This window comes from Myodes glareolus, chromosome 18, assembly GCF_982192425.1.
Source record: "Myodes glareolus chromosome 18, mMyoGla1.1, whole genome shotgun sequence".
NCBI classification, from domain to species: Eukaryota; Metazoa; Chordata; class Mammalia; order Rodentia; family Cricetidae; genus Myodes; species Myodes glareolus.
The window spans coordinates 8,095,538-8,123,471 of NC_142043.1; the positions used below are offsets into that span (position 1 = coordinate 8,095,538).

General features: G+C 43.4%; 1 protein-coding gene across 2 annotated transcripts in view; it reads right to left on the bottom strand.

Moving 5' to 3' along the window:
• Kif6 (kinesin family member 6) overlaps positions 1-27,934 on the bottom strand; it is a 303,195-nt gene that overhangs the window by 189,479 nt on the left and 85,782 nt on the right. For both annotated transcript variants that reach the window (XM_087897899.1, XM_087897898.1), the window contains exon 7: positions 3,543-3,749. In XM_087897899.1, coding sequence (XP_087754025.1) covers positions 3,543-3,749 — 207 coding nt within the window. The remainder of the gene's footprint in view (positions 1-3,542; positions 3,750-27,934) is intronic.

The following is a 27,934-nucleotide window of genomic DNA, read 5'->3' on the forward strand; positions in this document are numbered from 1 at the left end:
TTTGAATCAAGGTGCTTGTCACAGAGACAGACAGCAGCAGGGCAGGTTCCTGAGCTCCACTGCTCTGTTGGCTCCATGACATATAGCTTGCTCTCATCTACCCACTGCCCAACAGAACCCACAGCTTCCAGTGGAGACCCGGCCGCTACCTGCTGAGTGGATAGATGAGCTAGTTACACTCCTGGTCTCTTTAGCCACATAATAAAACATACTTAGAGATAATCTGGCCATAAATGCCCATGAGTTATGCAATTTCATTATGTATCTGCTCTCTTTTCTCTGTTGGGAGCGCTCTAGCTCTCTATTTCTTTCTGAATATAATTCTCTTCTGCCCTCCCACCCACCCACCAGCAGCTCCTCCCAGCCTTACTAAAGCCTAAGATCCATGGCCATGTCTGCAGCCTCCCATACCCTGTTTTCCTTCCCTCTCCTGCCAGTGACCTTATGCCAAGCCTCCTCCTTGCCTGCGAAGGCACTTGGGTCTAAGAGAAAATAGCTAACAGCTGTCCTGATGTGGTGGGTGGAAAGGAAACAGAATTGCTGAGGGCCAGTGACATATGAATGACATTTAGCCTAGAGTGAGCAGAGAAGGGCCCTCTGGGCTGGGGCGAGCTGCTGATGTGCTCAGGGCTCCAAGGACCTGACCTGCTCTCCTACACCCTTGTCTTCTCCGCCCACTCATTTTCCATTTCAGAGGCCTCCTTAACTCCGGCTTCCTCAATCCTTCCTCACCCTTCCCTTGCCTATCACAGCTCCTGCCTGAGATGCAGCTATGTTCTTCTGAGGACCCCTGCTTCAGAGCGGTAGTCCTGTGGGGTAGGACTGTCTCTAGGACCCTCAGCACATCATAGATCTGTCCTACTCCCATTTCAGACGCTGTGACAAAATATCCCGAGCCAAAGAAACCTGGAGGATAGAAAGCTTACTTTAGTTTGTAATTCCGATTACTCTCTGTCATTGGGGAAGTCAAGGAGGAAACGCCAACTTAACATCCAAGAGCAGGGAGAAATGCATGAAGCCTGCTTGCTTAACATATAAAGTCAGAGCAGAGAGAAATGGATGCATGCATGCTCGCTTGCTTAACATCCCAGGTCAGAGCAGGGAGAAATGCATGAGTGCATGTTTGCTCGCTTGTGCTCAGCTTGATTTCTCACTCTCATACAGTCCACGACCATCCAAGACCCCTTGCCTAGGCAATGGTGCCACTCACAATGGACTGGGTCATCCACATCAATGAACGTAATTGAGACAATCCCCAACAGACATGTTCATGGGACAACCCAATACAAACAATCCTTCGTTGAGCATTTCTTCCCAGGTGATTCCCACTGTGTCAAGCTGACAAGGCTGACCCTCATAAGATCATCATCAATATTTACTAGATAAGTTATTAATGAAAAAACAAGGGCCACCTAGGCATTATGAATGTTCCAAGGACTGTAAAGCAAAGAGGTGTGAGGAGTAGAATAATTCTAGTGACAGTCAGGAATTAGAGGAGATTGTGTGGAAAGAAGGGAGGAAGTAGATGTGGGGCAGAATGTTTCTACAATTGGTAGAAAGTTTGATTCAGCTGAAGAATGTAATTTTGTATGAACAGATGGACACAGTGGGAATTAAAACCATGCCACCATCTGAACACACACACATTTCTTCGAAATAAGGCAATTTGAATACAGCCCATTATGGGCATATATCATTGAACCAGTAAATGTCCTATTAAGTGAGAAGCTCCATCAGTATAAATGGTACGGAATATTTGAGCAAGAAAAATCTTAGAACTGATGACTCTTGTCAGAAGCACTGAAATGGCCAATACCTGCAGACCCTCAGCTAAGGTGCTGCCCTCCTGTGGTTCTCAGGGGTGAAGCTAACTTATTCAGGTGGGTCCCTCTGGCTTGGCCTCCAACCATGTGACTATTCAGAAGCAGCATGACACGCCTCTAAAAAAGTTTCCTTAGGCATTAAGGAAAAGAGACATCTTATTGTTGATGCCCTCAATCTTTTAGGCTAAACATCCAAGAATAAGAACGGAACACAGGAAATCCTCCATCCAATCCATTAATTTTAGAGATGGAGTCGAAGATTTATCTAGCTAAATTTGGGTGAGTTTTCTTTGCTCTTGGAGTCAGAGTCAAAGTTACAAAGTAGAGCAGCTAGTGGGTTGGATGGTAGTCAGGAGGGAGTGTGGGTGCCTCAAGACAAGCCAAGGCTAAGAGACTGACCACAGCAGAAAAAGTACTGACCAGATGAAGTTACCAGAATCTGGCAGCATAGTGTTCATCTCAGGGGTAACCTCTGAGCTGGGAAAACAAATAAACAAAACAGGCAGCAGGAGACCACTTGTCGTCTGGATTCACGTCCAACAGTAATTTTACAATACAGATAATAAGGCAGCAGTACCGCCTCCCCCACTCCATCCTTTTTGAAAGTAACAAAAACAGTTGTGTGCTGGGCCCAGTGAAAACTGAGATCCATTTCTACCCTGTTTCTAGGTGGTGACCTGGGATGAGAAGTGCTTGCAGTCAGTAGAATGGAGGCCTTACCCCTCCCAGCAGGAGGCTCTTGTAGGGTTTAAATCACAGGGTGTCTACAAAGCACTCCTAGACACACAGACGTTCACAGGAACACTGCCCGGATGCTGAGGGGCAGATGCAGCCTGCTGACTTTGAATGGAACATTGAATAAACAAATTGAGGGACATGCATGCATGTGCTCAAGCCCCAGGAGGGAACGGAATTGTGTTGTATGCTACCATGTGCAGGCACCATGGAATCATTACACATCTATACCAAGACACACAGTGATTCCACCTGCGAGATCTGGAGTAGGCACAGTCGGAGAGACAGAAAGGACAAGCCACCAGAGGCCAAAGATAAAATGCAGCGGATGTTCATATTCCAAAGGTCCAGAGATTCCAGTTGGGATCATGAAAAATACAGGAATGGATGATGACTGGTTGCCCATTATTTTGGAATGTATTTCATGTCATTCAACTCTTCACTTAAAAAATGATCAAAAATTGGGACTGGAGAGATGGCTCAGCTGTCCAGAACATGTACTGCTCCTGCAGAGGACCAGAGTTTAGCTCCAAACACCCATACTGGGCAGTTCATAACCACCTTTAACTCCAGCTTCAGTGGACCCAACCAATGCTCTCTTCCTGACTCTGTACACACACACACACACACACACACACACACACACACACACAATTCTTTTTAAGATTATTTATTATGTATATACTGTTTGCCTGCATGAGTGCCTGTAGGCCAGAAGAGGGCACCAGATCTCATTAATGATGGTTGTGAGTCACCATGTGACCATGTGGTTGCTGGGAATTGAACTCAGGACCTCTGGAAGAGCAACCAGTGCTCTTGACCACTGAGTCATCTCTCCAACTCCACAATCTTTTTAAAACTATGAGACAAACAATTGCTGCTATGCACATTTCCCCGTAATTACAAACCAGAGACTAGAATGTCAGCCATGAGCACATGCAGCACGTGCCGTTGCCACCACTGACCTTATTCCACCCACCTTACCTGCTCCAGGTAGTGAAGCGACAAGTTAATGTACTTGGCCTCTGTCAGGAGGAGGCCCCCCACTCCAGTCTTTGCAACACGCTCTGACCCTGCCAGGTCAACCAAATGGAGCTTCGCACGTCGGAGAGTGGCAGATCCCGGCTCCTTGCTGGTCAAGTGAACAGTGAAAATACAGTGTGATCGGGTTGAGGCTTGGTTCATAGGAGTCTAAAAAAAAAAAAAAAAACAAAAACAAAAAAACAAAACTTTAGGTTCACCTTCTTATTTAGCTTCTCTAGGACCATGAATTATAGGCTCAATGTCCTTTATTTATGGCTAAACCAGACTCTCTGAATGTGGCTGACGGTGGAGGCTGACTGAGAAGTCAAGGACAGTGGCACTGGGCTTTGATTCTACTGCATGGACGGGCTTTGTGGGAGTCTTTTCTGTTTGGATGTTCACCTTCCTGGACCTGGGGTGAGCTGAAAGGACCTTGGACTTCCCATAGGGTAGGGAACCCTGACTGCTCTTTGACCTGGAGAAGGAGGGAGAGGGAGAGTGGGTGGAGGAGAGGGAAGTGGGAGGAGGGGAGGAGGTGGAAATTTTTAATAAAAAAAGAAAAAGAAAAAGAAAAAGAAAAAAAGAAAGAAAGAAAAAAGAAATTGCAAAATGTACAATAATTTGACTTGAGAAATTCAGAGAGTATCAAAAGACTTTTAGATTATATTTCTAATAGCACGGCATTGCCCATGAAGCCAACACTCATGACTGAACTCTTGAACATCTATTCTCTTCAGCAATGTGTTACCTGCCAGATAACTGGATGAACCCTCACTGTGCTCTTCAGTGTTGTGTTCCTAGGTGACTGGTAACAAAGGCGGATGGGTTATTCAGAAGGTGACAAAAGCATCCTACTGGGATAAATACGGAGTCTTTGGGGGATAGGGAGGTGGCTCAGTTAGTTGGTAAAGACCTACAGTGTGAACATAAGACCTGAGCTTGAATTCTCAGAACCCATGTGTGTGTCGATAGCCTAGCACAGAGTGGGGTGAAACAGAGACAGGTTGATTTCCAGTTCACTGGTCAAAGAGTCTAACCTACTAGTGAGAGACCTTGTCTCAAAAGATAGGGGACAAGATTGAGTAAGACGCACCAAGTGCACATGCACAGGACAACACCCATCATAGCACACCTCCCACAGAGAGACAGACCGACAGACATGAGAAAAAGACACACATAGAGAGAAGGAGAGAGGTGAAGTCTTCTGACCCAGATGAGAACATCACTCCTTTACCCAACTGCAATCCGTACTTTAACCAACCACAGGCAAATGTTTAGTGATACCATCATGGAAAAGGGGGAGGAATGTGTGTTCTGGGACACTTCGTTACTTCAGCTGCAAACCCAGTCCACAGCAGAAGGGCACTCCATCACTGCTACATTAAACACAGCTAGAAAACTCAACCCATGTAATAATCCAAAAATAAACAGAAGGCACAAGTATAGGAAAAGAGGGATCAAGAATTTCATTACACCCGGAAATGAGGGAGATTTATCTAGAAAATTCAAGAGAATCTACAACCAAATTGACAAGAACCAAGAAAGTGTGTTGAAGAAATATCTCAGTGAGGGCACAGCATGAGGACCTGGGTCAGAATCCCCAGAACCCAAATCCAGGTGTGGTAGAGCACGTCTGTCATCCCATTGCTCCTAAGCCTGGATGGGAGGTGGGGAGAAGAGGACTGGAGAAGATCCTGAGCCAGCTGGCCATGGATGAACAGTGAGGAGGCGGACAGGGGGGTGGAGGGGGTGAACCAGCTGGCCTGGGGTGAGCAGTGGGGGAGTGAGCCAGCTGGCCTGGGGGTGGGTGATCCAGGTGGCCTGGGGTGTGCAGTGGGGGAGTGAGCCAGCTGGCCTGGGGTGTGCAGTGGGGGAGTGATCCAGCTGGCCTGGGGGGGGGGGAGTGATCCAGCTGGCCTGGGGTGAGCAGTGGGGGAGTGAGCCAGCTGGCCTGGAGGGGGGGGTGATCCAGCTGGTCTGGGGTTTGCAGTGGGGGGGAAGGGAGCCAGCTGGTCTGGGGTGAGCAGTGTGGAGGTAGGGGGAGGAGGGGTGATCCAGCTGGCCTGGGTGTTCAGTGGGGGGAAGGGAGCCAGCTGGCCTGGGGTGAGCAGTGTGGAGGTGGGGGGAGGAAGGGTGATCCAGATGGCCTGGGTGTGCGGTCGGGGAGTGAGCCAGCTGACCTGGGGTGTAGAGTGGGGTTAAAGAACAGATCCTGCCAAAGCCTGTGGTGGTAACCTGATCCTTTGTTCCCACTCACAGATCAGTGTGCACTCACACATATACACACATATACCATACACACACACACACATACACACAAAGAGGAAAAAAAATAAAAAAAATCACTGGGTTTGCAAGATCAAATTGTGAAATCAATTAAGTTCAATAGCCTAACAAGAATTTATGAGGAAACATAATTATTCAGAAGGGCAACAAAGACAATATGATTGTAAGAAATTATTATATAAGAATAATGACAGAAGAAGGCACCTGATGGTGACCTCTAGATCCACACATGCTCCTGGATATGAATGCATGTATACATACACACATGCGCATACAGGCGGGCACACCAGCACATATACATACATACATATACACATGCATTCACCACATACACACTCACGTGCTTATGCATACACATTCAAACACACACCAAAATAAACTGAGGATAACTTTTCACACTGTGCAAACAAATAAATACCAGAATGGACTAAATGCTTATATATAACAAACAATACAACTTTGGCACTGAGACAAGAAAATACATGAGCATATTATAATCCTTCCAAAGTGGTCCTTGTTACTTTAGAATATAAATGAGTAAAAACACTTGGGAGAATGACAAAGGGAGATGACTAGACAACTCAGAGAAATCAGAAAAATACTTGACAGGCATTAAAGACCTGGTGGAAGTTATGAACAGTGACTGGAGGCCTTGGAACTATAAAGACAAATGATTCCATGCCTATCAGGTTGCAGCAACACAAAAATGAAGGTTAAGGAAGTAAGTGCTGGAAGAGACATAAGGATATGGAAATTTTCACAAACTGCTGATGGGAATATAAATTAAGAATATTTTAAAAAGAAATTTAGCAATGTATTGTAATACTGGAAATACAAAATCTCCATGACGCAGTGATAAAACACTATTTCCTAGAGAGAAGTCATGAGAAGGTTCCAGTGTCTGTGGCAGGAAAGTGGTAGAGCTGTAAACTCTGGCTAGAAACGCCCTTGAATGCTGTCAGAGCTTAAAGGGTCACTACTAGGGAGCTCAGAAGTCAAGAAGGGTGAGAGAGATGCAGCCAGTGGAGCCCTGGCGGGAGGTTTCGGAGGACACAGGGGCTCTCTCAGGGGCCAGATTACCACTTCTGAACAGTGCAAACATCAGGAACTGGCCCTGCCATTCTCTGTACTTCTTGTTTTCCCTAAAAAAGGAATTGATATGATGTAGAAAGCAAGCACAAGTCAGCAGCATTGTGCTGTCAATAAAAACAGAATGTTCCAGACAAATATTCATGTGAATGAATTCAGAGCCATTCAGATCTTAACCAAGGAGTTTCAGTGCAGATACATGCACATACAGATGGAGGAACATACGTTGATGTGTTTTAAATCAGAAATTCTTTCTGTCGATATAAATTCTTGATACATACCATGGTTGATTTACATGAACTAGCCAAGTACACAGATGACAACATGCTGGCAGCAGTTTGGAGCTTACAGTGCAGCGAGCCAGGTAAACAGGCTGGAAATCTGGCCCATCACTTGTTTCCACAATAGCTAGACCCAAACCTCGCCAGCTTGTGATCTCTCTCTCTCTCTCTCTCTCTCTCTCTCTCTCTCTCTCTCTCTCTCTCTCTTTCCTCCTGAAGTGGGTCAGCAAATAGCTGTGCATGTAAAACCACAAACTCAAATATAGACCCTGCCTTGAGGTGATCTGGAAGTGGCTAGAAGCTATTTGCAGAACTTAAACACAGGTTTCACTTCATTGTTTTGTTCACGTGACAATAAGTTCTGTGGACTGAAGTGGAAGTCAATTAACGGGTGATGTGACAAAAATCACACAGGGATCTCAGCAGCTGTTCCCGCCTTCCGAGCGGAGGCTGTAGTGAGCACTGGGAGCATGTGCCCATTGCAAAGAACAAGAGACTCTCACACAAGCGCATTTCTGGAGCCTGCAATTAAGCACAGTAATATGTTGCAAGAATCCATGCCTTGAGTTCTGTAATGTCTCATAAATATTTTCTACATGACGTAGCTGTTGGTGTCCTCTTAGATAAAACGTCCGCAGACCTCAGACAATGTTCTTTCTGTGGTGCTGTGTCACTGGATGTGCCCATGTCTGCTCCGTCTCTATGCCTCGTGGGCATGCCCATTCCCTTGTCATTTTAAAGGTAAAAAACTATTTGAATGTTTCTGAAATTGCCTGAGAACAGATGGCACCATTTAGGCGGATTCAATTCAGCACTGAGCACATGTTTTAAGCAAATGTGTTCCTGGCACTCGCCTGTGCCTTTGGAAAAATTCTCAGGATGATTAATCATCTGCATGAAGAGAGCTTTTACATTTTGTGTCAGTCTTTGTAGATAGCTGTGCGAGGTGCTACAGAGAATAAAGAAAAATAACTTGGCCATAGACCTCAAGGGACTTGTAATCTAGTCAGAAATGAGGACTCAGGGGTGTGAAAAGGAGCAAATGAGAGGTGAGGAAGAGACAGGGTGTCTAGTAAAAAAGTGGTCTGGGCATGGGGAAAGCACAGGTCAGTGGGGAAAGCACAGGTCACGTGTTCTGGTTTCATTTCTATTCTTGTGACAAACACCCTCGACAAGAGCAACCGAGGAAGGAGAGGGTTTCTTCAGCTAGCCCCATGCTCCAGCAGTCACAGCATCGGGAACCTGCTGCAGCTAGTCATATGCTCAAAAATAATCTCTCTTAATCTCCAGAGAGATGAAGGTACGCACAGTCAGCCAGCTTTCCCCTTTCCTACACTGTTTAGGACCCAAGAGAATGGTGTCACCTACAAAGAGCTTGGTCTTCCTACATCAGTTAATGATCATGACGACACACACACACACACAAACACACACACACACACACACACACACGTACTCATGATATGCCCACAAGCTAATCTGATTTAGATAATTCTTTACTAAGACTCTCTTCCCTGGTAATTCTATGTTGCGTCAAGTTGGCAATTAAAATGAACTAGTTCACCATGTAAGGAAGAAGACCCAAGTTATAGTCCTAGCACCCTCATAAAAAGCAAGACATGGTGGTGCTCACTCAGAATTCCAGCACTCAGGAGGTAAAGACAAAGAAATCCGGGGCCTTACTGGCCAGATAGCCTAAGCTACCCAGCAAGCTCTAACTCAATGGCAGACTCTGTCTCGGATAAAACATCAAAACAGAACAAGAAGGGTGGCTCCCAGGAAATAACGAGGTTGGTCTCTGGTTTTCTCCTAAATTGCTTTCTGTGGCAGTTTTGCTGAGAATGATACCAATAAGTTCATCTATGTGAATATTTAATGCTCAGCTGGCAAAAGATGTATGGCCTTGCTCAAGAAGGCGTGTAACTAGATGAAGACGGACATTATAAATTGCACACTAGTTCAGAATTGAGCATAATAAAGGGTTCTTTATTCAGAAATAGACTCACAAACCACAGTCCTCTGCACAAATGGGGAACAGGAACCAAATCCAGCATTGGAGAGAGAGTACATGCACACAAGCTTTACAACTGCATTTATAGTATAAGAGACCACACTCAAGTGGGCTGGTATCTTAAAGGCTATTGGTGGAAGGAGTTTCCACAGTACCTTTCCCGTTTGTCTAAATATACAATAAAAACAAATATCAAGTATAAAACTTAGAATTACAGCCAGCATAAATGAGATCAAGCAAGAAACATATGTTAAACGTTTCAATAATTATCCTAAGGAGTCTAAGTCTTGTATTAGAAATAGCTTGGCCAAGTCAAGAAAGGAACGTAATTACGACTATCTAGTCTTCAACTCCATCGAAGACCTGAGAAGGGAAATAATATTACTTGAATAAACAGGAAGTGCAATCAAGCAACTTCCAAAATGCGCAATAAATGACAGAGACAACTAGCTACCTGGGAAATCACCCAAAGTCTCATTTGCAAGGCCTCCATAAAAAACCCCAAAAGAAAATTCTTCACCCAACAAAAAGCAGGAAGCAGTTTGGAGAGAACTATGCTCAAATTCTCCAATATTGTTTATAAATGTTTGTTTACATTTAAAGGGAGATATACTATAAAGGTTTGCATTGGTATGGATCTTGGTCTATTGCTACAAATTTAAGATCAGTTTTGTGATATGTATATTTCTGTTCTTGATTAAGGTATTGTGTTGATGTAGCTCATTTAAAAATGTAATGTACAGTTAAAAATACAGTTAATATAGTCATATATAACAGTCAAACTTGTAATCATCTTAGATGCACAGAGATATATTTCAGATAGATAGTTATTCTTCAAACCTTTCAAAAACTAACAGAATATGACATTTAAAATATTTAAGAACTTAGGATTTGTCATGACAATGAGACACATCTGCTCCTGCCAACACCAATTACTTCAAGAGGAATATGGGCACCGAAGAGGCTCCTTATGGAGTTTGCTAGCCATTTGAGCAAGAAACTTCTTTTTCTTGGACTGTTTAATGGTATGCTGTATGAGATGGACATGTAGGACCCACAGAAAAATGATTGCTGAACTTGCCTAAAGGTAAGACAGTCCTTCAGGGTTCCTGCTTCATGAAAGAGTCTGCCAGACATTCTCCAGGACACAGAAGAAAGTGAGTGACAAACTGCCAATATAGGTGGAACTGTCTTTGAAATTTCCTGCTTCGTGGAAAAGTCTGCCAGATACAATGGGCCAGTAGGCTGAAGATGGGTGCCTGCAATGTTACAGAAGAACTTTGAGTGACTGTTCAGGCAGAAAGATATCTCTGTCAATTCTAGAGTTTTGAAAGTTACTTAAATGCACTTCCTGTTTACTTAGGTAATATTATATCCTTCTGGGGTCTTTGATGGAGTTGAAAAATAGTTATAATTGTAGTTTTGCTTAGTTATGATAAAAGATAAAATAGATATAAATATTGGAACTATAATTCTTGCTTGATACCTGTTTTGTTATATGTAATTTACTATGTTAAAGTTAAAATCTTCCTGTTATTTAGACAGAAAAGGGGAAGTGATGTGGTATTCTCCTCTGTATGCTATGATATGTTTTATTGCCATTAGTTAATAAAGCTGCTTTGGCCTGTAATAGGGCAGAACAGAGCCAGGTAGGAAAACTAAACTGAATGCTGGGAGAAAGTAGGTGGAGTCAGTGAGATGCCATGTAGCCTCTGCAGGAGACAGACATACTGGTACCTTACCAGTAAACCATGAGCCTTGTCGTAAATATAAAATAATAGAAATGGGTTAATTTAAGATGTAAGAGCTACCTAGGAATGTGTTAGAATCATTGGCCAAGCAATGTTGCAATTAATATAGTTTCAGTGTGATTATTTTGGGTCTGGGCAACCAAGAATGAAAAAGCAGCCTCCAACTACAACTGGAGGCAGATGTCAGGGTTTCAAAAGACTCAAGCAGTCCCCAGTGTCTTTCTCTCTCTCAGTCTCCTTCTTATAGATCACAGTGTGAACCCTCAGCTATTCCTGCCTCCATGACTGTGTTCTGCCATCATGGACTCTACTGTGGAACTATAAGCCCATTTAAATGCTTTCTTTCCTAAGTTTTCTTAGCCGAGGTGCTTCATCACAACAAGAAACAAGTAACTAACACACATTCTGTAATCTGTTTTGAGACAGGTCTCTCACTGAACCTGGAGTTCGCTGAATAGGCAAGATTTGCTTACCTGTGCGTCCCAGGGATACCCCTGTCTCTGCCTCCCCAGTGCTGGAATCACCGTAACATTACAACTTTTAGTCATTTCAAAAATATTTGCAGATAGTTAACCCAGCCATCATCGACTCTTCATCTTTGCAACACATTTTAAAACTTCTGGACCTTTGTGAATGTTGCCTTGTAACAACACATCCTCCACACCATTTCTGTGCACCTAAGTCTAAACTACTCTGCTACTATGCAGTGGTATGTCTCAGCAGGACTTTGCACTAACCCAGGATTGAATGCCTCCCTCAGACTGAAAGTGTCATCAGAGTATTTGTCTATGACTTACCGAGTTGTTATAATGTTTGCCCATGACTCCCCAAAGCAAGCAACCAGGAACATCCACACAAGACAGAATCTAGTGTCTTACTCCAATCTTTCTTTGGCAGTGCCTTCTAGAATGGGATCCTCATCTATTCATTCCTCTGTTCATTTGCTCTCACATGAACCCTGAAAACACGATAACCCCCATGGAGGTTTTCTACTTGTCTACTATCCAGGCTCTATAGTTTAAACCCCACCATTAACTAAGTATTACCAGTTTTGGCCCCCACTGGTTAAACAATGTCTTAACCAGCTCTTCCCATAAGAAGAGGACTGGGATAGGAGGGTCCCAATGCTCTTGACATACTGAAGTGCCTGAGATACCAGTTCGAGTGTATCGAACTATAGTGTAACTATAGTGTTAGCCCAACTCTATAAGCATCTGTCATGCTATTTGGTGGGGTTGTTTCAGAACACATCTGTATCAGTTACTGTCTGTAGCTGTGGTTACATGCCATGACCAACATCATCAGCAGCAGGCATAATAAAGGAATAGGAACCAGAGCTCATATTCTGACCCACAAGCACAAAACACACACACACACACACACACACACACAGAGAGAGAGAGAGAGAGAGAGAGACAGAGACAGAGACAGAGACAGAGACAAAAAGAGAAAAAACTAGAAGTGGGTCAGATCTATATATACTCTCAAACCTTTCCCCTTGTGACTTAATTCCACCAGTAAGGACCCATCTCCTAAACTTCCCCAAATAGCACCACCAACTGGGGACTCAATGTTCAAATATCTGAGTCTCTCTGATTTCTTTCTCAGCTTCTTTATCATTTGTATATAGTAGGACTACTGATTGTTTTGAGTTGATCTTGTATCCTGCTATATAACTGAAGGTATTTATCAGCCGTAGGAGTTCTCTGGTAGAGTTTTTGGGGTCACTTATATAAACTATCATATCATCTTCAAATAGCAAAAGTTGACTTCTTCCTTTCCAATTTGTATTCCTTTGATCTCCTTTTGTTGTCTTATTGCTCTATCTAGAACTTCAAGAACTATGTTGAATAGATATGGAGAGTGGACAGCCTTGACTTGTTCCTGATTTTAGAGGAATTGTTTTGAGTTTCTCTCCATTTAATTTGATGTTGGCTGTCAGCTTGTTGTATATTGCCTTTATTATGTTTAGATACATTCCTTGTATCCCTGATCTCTCCAAGACCTTTATCATGAAGGGTTGTTGGATTTTGTTGTATGCTTTTTTAGCATCTGATATCATGGGGTTTTTTTGTCAGTTTATTTACATGGTGGGGTCGCTGATAGATTTTTGTGTGTGGAACCATCCCTTTTATCTCTGGGATAAAGCCTACTTGATCATGGTGGGCGATTTTTTTTTGATGTGCTCTTGGATTAAGTTTACCAGTATTTTATTGAGTATTTTGTATCAATGTTCATGAGGGAGACTGGTCTGTAATTCTCGTTCTTGGTTGAGTCTTTGTGCGGTTTCAGTATCAGGGTAACTGTAGTCTCATAAAAAGAGTTTGACAATGTTCTTCTGTTTCTATTATGTGGGACTATTTGAGAAGTATAGGTATTAGCTCTTTTCTGGTGTTCTGGTAGGATTCTGTGCTGAAACCACTGGGCCTTGGGCTTTTTTTGGTTGGGAGGCTTTTGATGACTGCTTCTATTTCCTTGCAGATTATAGGTATATTTAAATTGTTCACCTGGTCTTGATTTAATTTTGGTATGTAATATCTATCCAGAAAAATGTCAATTTCTTTTATATTTTCTAATTTTGTGGGATATAGATTTTTGTAGTACAACATAATGATTCTCTGGATTCCCTCAGTGTTTGCTGTTATGGCCTCTTTTTCATTTCTGATTTCATTAATTTGGATATTCTCACTCTGCCTTTTGATTAGTTTAGATAATGGTTCGTATATCTTGTTGATTTTCTCAAAGAACCAGCTCTTTTTTTTTCATTGATTCTTTGTATTGTTTTCTTCATTTCTGTTTTTGCTGATTTCAGCCCTCAATTTGATTAGCAAGAAACCTGGCACTAGAGAAATTTTCAGAAATCCACAAGAATGACCCCAGCTAAGACCCTAAGCAATACTGGAGAAGATGCCTGAACTGGCCTTGCCCTATAGTGAGATTGATGACTATCTTAAATGTCACCACAGAACCTTCATCCAGAAACTTATGGAAACAGAGGCAGAGATCAACAGCAGAGCACTGGGCTGAGCTCCCAAAGTCCAGTTGGAGTGGGAGGAGTGAGAATATGAGCAAAGAGGTCAAGACCATGATGGGTTCACCCACTGAAACAGCTTACCTGAGCTAATGGGAGCCCACCAACTTCAGCCTAACAGTGAAGGAACCAGCATAGGATCAAACTAGGTCCAATGAATGTTGGTGACAGTTGTATGGCTGGGGCAGACTGTGGGGTCACTGGCAGTGAGACCAGGATTTATCCCTACTGCTTATACTGTTTTTTTGGAACCCATTCTCTTTGGAGGGACACCTTAACTAGTCTTGATAAAGTGGGGAGGGTTTTGGTCCTGCCTCAAAAAATGTGCTAGACTTTATTGACTCCCCATGGGAAGCCTGACCCTCTCTGAGGAGTGGATGGGAGTGGATGGGAATGGGATGGGGGAAGACGGAGAGCACAGGAAGTGGGGAGGGAGTGGGAACTGAGGTTGGTATGTAAAGTAAGAAAAGATAGGGTTTTTTTTTTCAAAAAAAAGAAATCAACAAACAAACAAACAAAAAACCCTGAGTTTATGTGTGGGGTGCAGGCATTTTCCTTCAAATCATCACCACACTACAGAAAAGTATTTCCAACTGGATATTTCTCTACTGGAATTAATCAGCGTAAACTTTATTTTCTGTTCTGACTTTTCTCTTTAGAATATACTTGGCTTTTAGAATAATGAGAAGTCATTCCCTGTTGTAGTCATTCCCTGGGCCTTTTTCTTATCTAGTATATGAATCAGTGTGGCACAAGGAGGATCTTCACACTCTCCACAGTCTATTGGGAGACTTAATAAATTAAGAAACTTGAATGCCAGAATCAGTGATGGTTCTGGGAAAACTTCCCCTGTGAGAGGTGAAAGGTCAGAAGACTGCTTCCCTTGGGTCATTTCTATCTGTCTGACAAGTCTAACAAAGCCAAATGTAGCTATGTCAAAATCCAAGTTGAGAAATAAAGGTAGGAAGGACAAACTGGGGATGGGGGTGAATCACACAGACCTTTTAAAGCAAATGTTTGTGTGTAGGTTACACATGTGTAGTCAAGTTTACACACACAGATGTGCATCTCCTGTGGCGGCCAGAGTCAGTCCTTGACTATACTGCACAGTATTTTTTGAGGCAGGATCTCTCACTGACTTGGACAATCATTTGGTAGCCTCACAAGCCAACAAGCCCCAGGGTTACTTCCACTTCTGCATCCCCAGGGATGCGATTATAGACGCAATGAGGTCAGATTTTATGAGAGTGTGGAGTGTTTGGACTCAGACCCTCATCCTTGCCTCGCAAGTGCGTTGCTGACTCAGATCCCTGGGCCCAGCACAGTGATTTTAAAAGGAGTCCTGGCCAGATATCAACACTGCTTATCGACCTGAGTGGCCATCCTACTCTCTACCAGGAAAGTTTGTTCTCTATATAATATAACCTCAAAAGTCTCCTTGTGCTGTTTTTTTTTTCTTTTTAAATACACGACTATAGAAGAATTCATAGCTAAATACAGCTTGCAAAGACAGAGAGTAACATATCTTGGGTTTCTGCTATAGTCATTTTTTTATTGTTTAAATTCAGTTATTTTTCCTTTTCCCTTTAAACTCCAGTCTGTCTTAAAAGTGTCTAAGTCTGACTATCTATGTAACTAAAATAATAATAATAATATAATAAATAATGTGCATTTATTTATATATTATAAACAATATACATAAATATTTATATGTGATATAAAATATTTAAATATATACATAATAATATATAATAAATAAAAATATAATAAAATAATAATATCAAGCTAAAAGGGTTAATAGATTTTTCAAGAATTTAGAGCACTTGGTTCAAACCTCTGGCATAAACATTTTCATGCAATCTACCTTCCAAAAGATGGTAGGTAAGCTGAAACATCCTTTTTGTTTCTGTGGACACAGCTAGGCCTAACACACCAAGCAGAATTCAGAGGTGCGCTCACACAATTTTGTTCTTGCTAAGCAAGTCTGTCAAACTTGAACATGAGTCTGGACATTGAGGCCAGGAAAAGTCACGAAGTGGAGGGCAGTGTCACTGCAGGGGGACAGCTGAAGTAGGCACTCCACAAGTGCAGATGACTGAGCCCTAGCACCCCATTTTGTCATTTAGTGATAGTCTCTCCACTGCAAACTCTCCATGTCTTTATGACCATGAAGACCGCTGGCTGCTAGAAATGGTAAAGCACCAAGCACTGATCATAAACACAATCAAATCAGTCACTGAAATTTATTACTGGTGACACAGAAAGCCGCTAAGAGGACTTTCATCTCAGACACACTGCAAAGTACAAACCCAGGTGGGGCTCAGACAACTATTGTTTCTGTGTGGTAAGAAGCTACCTTGACTAGTTTTCCTGAATTCTTGATGAGCCATAAACAATGTGTGAAGGCTACATCTCAGTTTCTCAAAAAAAAAAAAAAAAAAAAAAAACCAAAACACCAAACAAACAAACAAAAAACGGGCAACAAGGCAAAGGCCAGACCTCTTCATGCCATTCACGTCTTCCTTTCTCCTGCATCACTGAGAAGCTACGCTCTAAAGACAGGGGTCTGTAAGCGCCCTCAGACCCAGCATCCGACAGGGACAGCAGACAGAGAAATGCCCTGGTACTGCCCCGCTTATGACTACAAATCTTCTGCCATGTCTCCGTCCAGTGCTGTCCACCTGCTGAGTGGTTCCTGCAGCTGGCTGTTGCTGGGTGACCATCCAGTCAGGCTTCCCAGACTTCCCAAGCTCTTTGAAAACCCCTCCTTGAAGGTCCTGCTCTTATCCGCAGATTGTTCCTGGCTGATGCCTGCAGCCAAGGCTAATAAGCTCTCAGACATTCTAACAGGACTGACGAGTAGAATTAATGTTTTTGTGTTATTTTTCAAAGTTACAGCAAGGCATGACCCTTCCTGTGACACAGACACTCCACAGCATTACCCACATGTTCTCCCTGCACTTCACTGCCCTGGCAAGCACGCTCTCTGAACAAGAATATATAGAACCCCAGATGTCCAAATATGCCCCTTGGTGCTGATAGTCTGCCTGAAGAAGCGGAGCTGTGTTTGTCTTCAATGGCAATAATTAACCCAGCCCAATTACCTACCACATCATCTTTCTGCTTTGAGCTTGGTTTACTTTCTGAAAAGTCCTTGTTCTGTGATTGTTGTTCAGATGGATTTGTGCTTTAAAGCTGTGAATTGCTTGGAATCCTCTCAGGAACACTGATGACATTCACAACACCAATAAGCATTGTTGTCTTACTAAAAGGCCATGCTACATTTGAATTTTACGAGGAGATAATGAGTTGTTATTTGTGAAGATGATACATGCTCATTATATCCACAAACATACACCGAATAGTGTTGTCAGGGTGAGTTAATAAGCAGCCCTACAGTTTCAGATCTTCAAGTTACAAAGGCTTCCTCCTCATGCTGATAGACCAGTCTCATGAGCTCAACAGCAGCTGTGTGCTGGGTACCCAGCACTCAAGTACTAAGTTTGGTGGTGTTCAAGTGCCTCTCTTTCCTCTTCTCCCTCCTCCTCTTCCTCTTCCTCTCTCCTCTTCTCCCTCCTCCTCTTCCTCCTGCTCTCCCTCCTCCTCTCCCTCTTCCTCTCCCTCCTCTCCCTCATGCTCTCCCTCCTGCTCTCTCTCCTCCTCTCTCATGTTCTTCCTCCTCCTCTCCCTCCTCCTCTCCCTCCTCCTCTCCCTCTTGCTCTCCCCCCTCTCCCTCATGCTCTCCCTCCTGCTCTCTCTCCTCCTCTCTCGTGCTCTCTCTCCTCCTCTCCCTCCTTCTCTCCTCTTTTCTTCTCCTCAGTGACACATTCATCTGTTTAATGTTATTTCTTTCACTTTCCCCTGAGTCCCAATTTTCTTAACTAGGTCTTACAATTATTTTCTTTCAGATCCTTAATAAATTTGAGTTATTTATTATGAAATAAAGATTGACTGTAGTAGACGTATTTGAGATGACAAACACACCCCGAGTTCCTTCATGGAATCAGCTTTCCAATGAAGACACCAATCCCAACTTCACAACACACACATAAGTCTCAGGCTGTTTCCTTTCTGATTATTCATGGCTGAAGAAGGAAAGAACCACGCTAGGATTGCGTGTTGAGTGCGTTAATCCACACTGTACTGTTGTCCTTAGCCTCACTAGCGCAGACTCTGCCAAGAGTCTACAGTAATGAGTCGGAAGCAGCTCATTTGAAGCCCCTTAAATCACTGTCTTTCCGAACCCCACTCACCAAAGACTTCTACTTTGACATGACCTAGACCACTGCCCTTCAGCTGGTCTGCACTGAAGGTTTCTGTTAGCCGCACCTTCTGTCAGGTCAAGTGAATATCCATCTTATATGCCCGGACTGCCCTTCCCTCTCAGACCTCATCACCCTAACCAGAACATCATCAGATTCATGCTGGAAAATTGTGGCCCTTTGTTCAGGAGAAACTGTATCCTGCCTGAGGTTGAAAGATACATGTGTTGGCGCTTAGCACCCTTGCTCATCATAATTCAAGTTTCATAGGCTTTGGCAGGTCTCTTGGAGCTTAAGGGTATAGCTGTTTCCTTGGTTCACTGAAAATGGCTTTTCCCCCTTCTGTTTTTCCTTTTCTGTTATTGTTGTTAGCAAGTTTCAGTAACAGGGAAGAGGGTAAAACCAACCTCCTTCTGCTATGTTTAATTAGAGATGAGAATTTTAAAGATCAGAGCAAACCCTGGGACTTTATCTCTGTCTAGAAGACCGGATCCTGGAACAGTGAGCGAGGGTGCCTGCACTCTACCGCTTGGCTTGTTTTAATGGACGCTGCAGGTCTCATTGCGCACTTCATGTAACACCACTAGACTAGGCTAGATGAGAGCAGAATTCAAATTACACTATCAGTCAAACCTAGAGAGACGGTTCAGCAATTAAGAGCACTTCCAGCTTTCCAGAGAAGCAGTCTTTGATTCCCAGTATCCACATGCGGTAGCCCACAACTGCCTGTAACTCCAGTTCAGGGGAATCCAACACCTTCTGCTGGCCTCCATGGGCACCGGACTCACATGTACATGACTACGCACAGACTCACACACATACATATAACTTAAAAATCACACTAAATAGTTTTAAAACACTATTCAATTGCATTGTGTATTTCTAATACAGGTCATATATAAAGTCTGAGAAGAAAATGTCTGGCATACATTGAGCACACAAAATCACAGTTTTCCTTGGCTTTTATCTAGTGTGTGCACATAACAGATCAGATAAGAGTAGAATCACCAACACATCTTTTGCCAAGACTGACAGCTGCCTGCTAGGAAGCAGGAGTCACAGGAAGCGACTCTGACTGGAAGAAGATTGGCTGGAATACATATCTCCTGATGTGTATTTTGTTCTGTCTGGGCTCTCAAACCTTGAAGCTTGCTAATTCCATACAGCTAATGTGTATTTCACACGGGTTCTTGCAAGGCTGTGTTACTGACCCTCTAATGGCCCAGTTGTAATTAAAATCCTCTTATTTGATTCATAGGCCACACAAGGAGTTCTGGGCTTCAGCGAGCGAGGTGTTAATGAGCACAGCCACACAGTGAGTCCACTCTATTCTTCCTGTGCTACCGTGGCGCTCTTCTATGTAGGTCGAGAGGTAGCCGCTCCCATAACTTTGGCATAAACTCAATCAACGCACTCCACACCCTCTCCCAAGCACCTTTGCACTTCTCTGGGTCATACAGATCACTCTAGAGGTCTGGGAGCCTCCAAAGTGCAGCCACATACTCACATAAATCTGGGATTTTATTTCAAGCAAAGAGCTAGGTATAAAGACTTTAGTAGCTCTTGGGAAAATAATTTATACAGCCCCATAAACTTTTCTGGTAGACTCGATATTTGGAAAGTAACCTCTTCCAAAATGTCTGGAGCTCACAGATTTAAAAAGTGCTGGAATCTGTCTGCTGTGTGTTCACCAACAGGCACAGCTATTTCTGGATCCAGCTTATTTGCCTTCTACACAATAATGCCAACCACTAAAGCATTAAGCATTTGCAAGAGAAGAAGTTTACTCATGAGACCAACGAGCATGAGGATGTGGTAAGTCCCAAATGTCCCTCTCTGAGGACAAATTGCGGGGATTTCATTCTGTGAAGAGGTACGGCCTAAGGCACAGGAAGCTGGCTGATGGGGAGGCCGACAGTGAACGTGTTTATGAGTTATCAGCTTTCATAGATCATCAAGGACCCATATTCAGAAGACAATAGTGGTGATGTGACCTGAGGGTGGCACTTTCTACCTCTGATGTCAGGGCATCAGCCATGGTGCCCAGCCGCAAGCACATCCCGTCCAAAGAGATAAAAATGACTGACACATTAGTTAGGGTGATGTAATCACTCCAATTATCTCACACAGTACCCATGAGGCAGCACAGAAATAAATATAATTATAACCCATTAATCTATAATAAAGAAAACTGTTCTAACTTCCTGATGGTTGGCTCTCCTCATGCTCTATGCCTAAATTGGGACAAACAGGTGACTGGGGATCAGCTTTATTTATTTATTTCAAAATATTATTTATTTTTAGAACCTCTCTCTCTCTCTCTCTCTCTCTCTCTCTCTCTCTCTGTGTGTGTGTGTGTGTGTGTGTGTGTGCGTGAGAGGCAGTTGTGAGTTGTCTGACATGGATACTAGAATCTGAAACTGGGTCCTCTTGAAGTTCAACAAAATTTCTTCACTGCAGGGGTGTAGTGGGAGGGGGAGGGGTGAGATGGTTTTATGGGTAAGGAACTTGCCACCAAGCCTAAGGAGGAGAGGTCAGTCCCCAGGACCCACAAATGGAAGGAGAGAAGTAACTTTGTTAGCTGTCCTCTGACTTATACATACCATGCCCACATACATACAAAATAAATAAAATTTTGTTAAAAAATAATTAAACATTTTATAAAAACATCAAAAATTCACATTGCAACAAGCTTTCTTCCTTTCCAGTCAACTAGCAGGCTTTTCAAACTCTGTTGTATAGAACAGATGTGTGGGCTGCTCACATAATTCTCATCTGTCGTAGCTGGGGTTTTCCACTATTGTGAAAAGACACCATGAGGGCAGCAACTTTTATAAAGAAAACACTTAACTGAGGGAGCTCATGTACAGTGTCATAGACTCAGTGTATTATCATCACCGTGGGATGCATGGAAGCATGCAGGCATCTGTGGTGATGGAGGAGTTGAGAGTCCTACATCTTGCTGGCAACAGGAAGTCCACTGAAACATGCGCAGTATCCTGAGCACAGGAAACCGCAAAGCCCACAGTGACACACTTCCTCCAACAAAGCCACACCTCTTAATAGTGCTACTACTTATGAGATTATGGGGGCCAATTACATTCAAACTGCCACATTCCACTCCCTGGCCCCCATAAACTTGTAACAATATCATAATGCAAAATGCTTGCAGTCCAACTTCAGAAGTCCCCATAGTCTATCACCGTCTCAACAATGTTTTAAAGTCCAAAGTTCAAAGTCTCTTCTGAGATTCACGAAATGTATTTACTGTAATCCCCTGTAAAAAATTCAAAATCAAAAAGCAGATGACATACTTCCAACATATAATGTCACAGGATATATATTACCATTCCAAAACATGGGGAAGAAAAATAGTGGACCAAAGCAAGACGAAAAACAAGCTGGGCAAACTCCAATCTCTACATCTCCATATCTGTTCTCAAAATGCTCTTCAGATCTCCAATTCTGTTCAGTTTTGTTGAAACTTGGGCTGGTTCCACTGCCTGACAGCAGCTCTCCTCGGCAGGTGTCCCATGACTCTGGCATCTTTAACATATTGGGTTCTCCAAGGTAATCCAGGCTTCAACTTCACAACTTCATGTAATGGTCTCTCTACTAGGCCTCCATTCAGGGACACCCCTGGTAATGCCTGGCCTCAGTGGCTTTATAAACCGTAACTCCTTTCTCTAAACCCAGAACCACGTGGCCAAAGCTGTCAAGTTCTTCTGCTTTCTGGGGTGGAACATGGCACTCTCGGTCAAGTACAGCTTCACCAGCTTTCTGTCTTCCACTGCCTAGGATTGGCTGTCCTGAAGTTTGTTCTGTAGACAAGAATAGATATCTGCCAGTCTCTGCCTTCCCAGTGCTGGGATTAAAGATGTGCCAACCACACCTGCCTCTAAGCTTTCCACAAGTTAGAAATTTAGCTAGGTGGGACCCTGCCCTGAGGTCACCACTCCCTTTATTTCATTTCATAATCTGTTTATCTCCTTGAACTCAGGATTTAGCTCCATCCTACTTCCTGGTATTCCTTTGCTTCTCAAAATTTACTTTTTATAGCTTACCCCTGCTCAGCTTGCTCCTTTTTATTATAAATCGTCATCAGAGATACCACTAATATCCACACAACAGAGTTTATACTAGATTTCTTCTACCAATGGAATTAATCTGAAACTTTTCCACTTTAGCCTCAGGCAGACTATTTGGACAAGAGCAAAAAGTAGCCACATTCTTTACCAAAATATCACAAGAATGATCTCTAGGCAACATACGAAAATTCTTCTCTGAAACCTCTTGAGTGAGCCCCCAACAATTCAAACAACTCAGCACCACTAGTGTCCATGCTCCTACTAGTGTGGCTCATCAAACAGTGCTTAAAGCATTCCACTGCTTTCCTAACCCAAAGTATCAAAGTCCAAATTTCTCCAAAAGAAAACATGGTCAGGCCTATCACAGCAATACCCCAGTCCTGATATCAACTTCTGCTCCAAAATCTGTATTAGTCAAGGTGGGGGAGAGAGGATTTATTTCCATAGGAATTTACTGAAATGACTTAGAGTCTAACAATAGCTAGTTGTGAAAGGAATGTTCAAGAATCTAATAGTTGCTGCGTCCCATGAGGCTGGGTGTCTCGGCTGGTGTTCTGTGTATGCTGGAATCTCAAAGGATTCCAATGCCAGTGAAGCAATGGATGTGCTGGCAAGGTGAGGGCAAGGGGGTGACATGGCCCAGATTAAAGGAATACCTTCCAACCTCCAGGTCTGGATTAAAGGCCTGTGTCTTCTTGCCTCAAGATCCAGATCACAAGTGTGCCTTTCATTTCTGGATTAAAGTTCCTTCCAGTTACAGTCAGGTTGGCAACCAAGATTAGCAATCACATTGTCTCACGTAATTTGCCTGACCTCCTTAGTCAGTCCACGCTGCTCACCTTAGTGAAGTTCATTTCAAGTCCACCAAGCCTGAGACTGTAGCTTGTAAGTCCTATGGGGTGTTCTGGTCCAGGCTGACACTCCGCCTTGTGTGGGTAGAATGCTAGAAGTCGGGCTGGTCCAGGAACACGCCAGGGGACTCAGAGGGAAGTGAACGTCCTGACAAGTATGCACAGCATGCCTCCTTCAATCACATTTGACTAATTGACAGGAAGGCTCATGTAGGAGACTAGAGCTATATCAAGTCACACCAGTTATGGGGCTGGGGCAGGGTCACTAGCAGTTCAGCTCTTACAATATTCACACTCTTTGGCTCAGCCACTCAACTGGAAAAATACTGCACTCAGGACACAATCAAGTATTATTCAAAGCAGTGGCAGGATTGCAGAAGTTAAGGCTTCTGGATAAACATGAAGTAGTTTTACTAACTTCTCTGTAAGAGGCTGGCTATGAAAGGAAAGCACACTCCACCTTGTATCCTACATATCCGTCTTTGTTTAGCAAATGTTTTCGAGTTCCCATGGCAACTCCCAAAGATGTCTGTGTAAAAGGAAACTGGGAAGTTTTTTTTTAAAAAAGAAATGATTAGTGTGTTCTTTTTATCATGGGAAGCTCGTTCTGTGCTGACAGATTACATTCCGACAGTTAGCCTGTGATCCATGACAGTCTTGACAGACTGAATAATAAGGAATTTCCAGGAGCCGACAGTCTTCATTTACAGTTTTATGTGTAAGTGGTTGCTTTCATTGAATTCAGGAGATAAACAAAAATGCTAAATACTTGGAATACTTTTCAGATAACCCAGAAGTACATCCATACTTGAAATAGCTGACAGATGTTTATGTGATGGCCGTGGCATGACGGAACATAAGCTTCTGAACCAGGGGGTGAGGGCCAAGCCTCGCTGCCACGTACTATGCTGTGTGAGCTTCGGGAAGGCACAGAACTCCTTCAAGCCCTGCTTCCCCAAGTAAATTAAGAACTGGAAACAATGCATGGAGGGCAAGAGAGATGGCTCAGTGGGTAAGGAGGTTGCTGCCAACACCAAAGACCTGAGTTTGATTCCCTGGACCCACATGGTGTCCTCTGGCACACATGCGTGCTTTGGTATGTGTATGCACATGTACAAATACACACACATAAATGAATAAGTAATGTAGTTTTTTAAAATGTGTGCAAAGTGTCTACTTTGCATGAAGGACATGAGTATGACCATTGATTTTACCAAAGGACAGAAAGAAAGGCAAACACAGAGAAACTGAGCACATTGAACACATACTAATGTATGAACAGCAGAACTGGAGGGCTCTGAGCTTCTGGCCTTTATGAGATTATTAGTAGATAAATTCCCATCAGGCAATAGGACAGACTTGTGAGTCTGTAACGTGGAAAACCCGGCAGGTACATTTCACAAAGGGCATTCTTTGAGACTTTTCAAAATGGTTTAAAATTCTGTAGAGTCAACTAAAACTCATGTGTGTGTTTGTATGTGTGTGTGTGTGTGTATATGTGTGTGTATGTATGGTGTGTGTATATAATGAATATATGGTATGTGTGTGTTTATATACTGTCTGTGTATGTATGGTGTGTATGGTATGGTATGGTATGGTATGGTATGGTGTGGTGTGTGTGTGTGTGTGTGTGTGTGTGTGTGTGTGTGTGTGTGTTGAAGCCCAAAGCCGACACCAAGAGCATCCCTCAATCACTCTCCACTTTATTCACTACAGCAGTGTTCCTTACTAGACTCCGGCCCATCAGTTTCCCCAGTTTAGCTGCTGAATGTAGACAGCTTGCTCTGGGGATCCTGCCTCCACCTCCTGAGCGCTGGCTGGGATTATGGTCAGCCTTCACACCTGTCTGGCTTTTCCTTAGGTTCTTGGGATCTGAACTGCTGTCCTCACACTTGCATGGCAACTGCTGTCTCTGCTGAGCCACCTCCCCAGACCCACAGAGAGCTAAATATAAAGCAAACTCAGAAGGAACAAATGGTCAAACACTCAAACTCCCAGAGGATGTGGTGAAAGAGGGTCAGAACTTTCTCAAAACCCACTTAAGACAGGGCAATGCCACAAGCAAAGAGTCACCCTTGAGGAAGGCTGGCATCAGTGCTGGGCTTGTCTCAACACAGCATTCAAAGTGCTTCTCCTTCCCATAAGCCCTTCCACATTCTGCATCTCCTAGCTTGCTCTTATTAAACCTGTGCACAGAAACAGTCAGATTCCTCCTTAGTCTTTCCGCATTTTTGTGCGCTCATTTTTAGTCTTTCCATAACCTTCAACTACTGGAAACAATAAGAGTATTCCAGATGACCTCATGGGAAAAACACAGAAACCAGAATGAGACATGAGATGAAAGTCCATGTGAACTTCCTTCCAATGAAAGAAACAATTCCAAAGTCCTTACATGCATGTGGCATAATCAGGCCACATAAGGTGGTCAGTGTATTTAAAACAATCCACTTAGTAAGCAACTGGCTGGAGAGATGGCTCAGAGTGTGTGTTTGTTTGGATGAAAATGGCTCATAGACTTGAATGCTTAGTCACCAGTTGATGGAACTGTTTGTGAAAGATTTGGAGGTGTGGCCTTGTTGGAGGAGATTTGTCCCTCGGGTTGGGCTCAGGGGTTTAAAGAGCTAATGTCATTCCCAGTTAAGTCTCTCTCTCCACACCTCATGATTGCTGTCTCAAGATGTGAGCTCTCAGCTAACTGCTCCAGTGCCATGCCTGGTACCATGCCCCCACCACGATGGGCATGGGTTCTAACCCTCTGAAACCATGAGTCCAAAATGAAAAGCTTTCTTTTATAAATTGCATTGGTGCTTTGCCATTCCAATAGAAAAGGAACTACGACAATGTGTAAAGTGCTTGTCTCACAAGTGTGAGGGGCAGAATCAGATCCCCAATACCCACAAAAATGTTGGGCAGGTATGAACAGCCTGCCTATACTTGGAGCACTCAGAGGGTACAGCTCTGAACCAAGCTAGCTATCCAAACTGGACAAATCGGTGAGTTCTGGCTTCATGTGAGAGCTCCTGCCTCAATACATAAGGAAGAAGAATGATCGAGGAAGAGACCTAATATCAACCTCTGGCCTGCACCTGCATGTGCAGACACACATGTCAACACATACACATGCACACCACATATACACACATGAAAAATTAGTAGAAAAAAATGTCAACAAAACTATGTGCCCATTACTGATGGTAATAAGATGTCAACAGCATGCTTTCAGGATCTGAATCTGGGTTTATTACTTTTAGGTCTAAGGAGAGTGAGTGCATTCCCAGGGTGGGACATCCAACCGAAAACATACTGTTCAGCAGAGACTTTCTATGACTATGTGCTTCCCACCTCCCGCGTGCCATCAGCAATAATAGGAACCATGGGAGTTTGAAAGAATGATTTAAAAGAAAGTCCCAGGGCTGGAGAGATGGCTCAGAGGTTAGGAGCACTGGTTGCTTTTCTAGAGGGTCCAAGTTTGAGTTCCAGCACCCACAGGACAGCTCACAACCATCTGTAACTCCAGTTCCAGGGAATCTGGCTTCTCTGGGCATCAAGTATGTACAAGGTGCACAGACGTACATGTGGGCAAAAGAGCCATACATATACAATATTCTTTCATAAAAATGAAGATGAAAGCCACTACGATAGCTGTAAGTACCCATAAGAGACTTGCTCCCACATGGCAACTGCACCACTACCATTGTCACCAGTTATTTCCTTTCAGTGAGGTGGGACTGAATGGAGTCTCATGATCCTCCAACCCTGGTCAGGAACTGGTTAAGGTTTGGGTCAATCCTGGCTGCTGCCTACAAGTCTCAGACAAAACAAAGAAACGTGATTAAATTGATAACCAAAGGATGCTTTTGAGTATAAGCATGTCTGAAACATGACCCTGGGACATATGACATACAACTTCCTGTGTTCCATGGGCTTTTCTGAGTGTTTTGCAAATATTAACTCACAAACTAAATGAAAACACACAGGGACATAAATACATGCCACCAGATTGACAATCTGAGAGCAAGAAGAGTGAACTGTAGCTTATGGTTTTCAATTTCAAAAATTATGCATCTTATAATTGAGATGTTTTATGAGTTGTCACTAATTAGAAGCAAAACAATCTTACGTTAAATTTAAACATAGAAAAGTGAAAAGACAGACCATGTGGCAAAGCAGAGAGCAGTGGACTGGGAACAACAAGGTCTAGGTGTCTGCCCTGGCTCACTTGGCTTTGAACAGATGGCTGCTCTTGTGGGAGGGAGGGAACGTCCACAATATTAAGGCAGAAAAAGAAATCTTTAAATGTAGTGTATTTCCCAGTTTCCTATCTAAAATAAAGAACTGGCCCTTCAAGAGTAGAAGTGGGGTGGGGTGGGAACCTGACAAAGAGCAACTAGGCAGGAAGGGTTTGCTTTTGCTCACAATCACAGGTCACATCCATCATTGTGGGGAAGCCACACTTCAAAGTCAAGAGCAAAGAGAAACAACTGCACATATGCTCCACTCGATTGTGCTCAGCCTAGGGAACAGGGCCACCCACGGTGGGCTGGGTCACAAACTGAGCCACGGGCCAATGCTCACTGGGACTCTTCCCAAGTGAGTCTAGGTTGTGTCAAGTTGACAATTAAAGCTGACCACCTCACCAGGTGACCAGGGAAGATCTCATTTCTGTGGATTCAGGTTTGCTAGTTTGCAACATGAGATTTGAA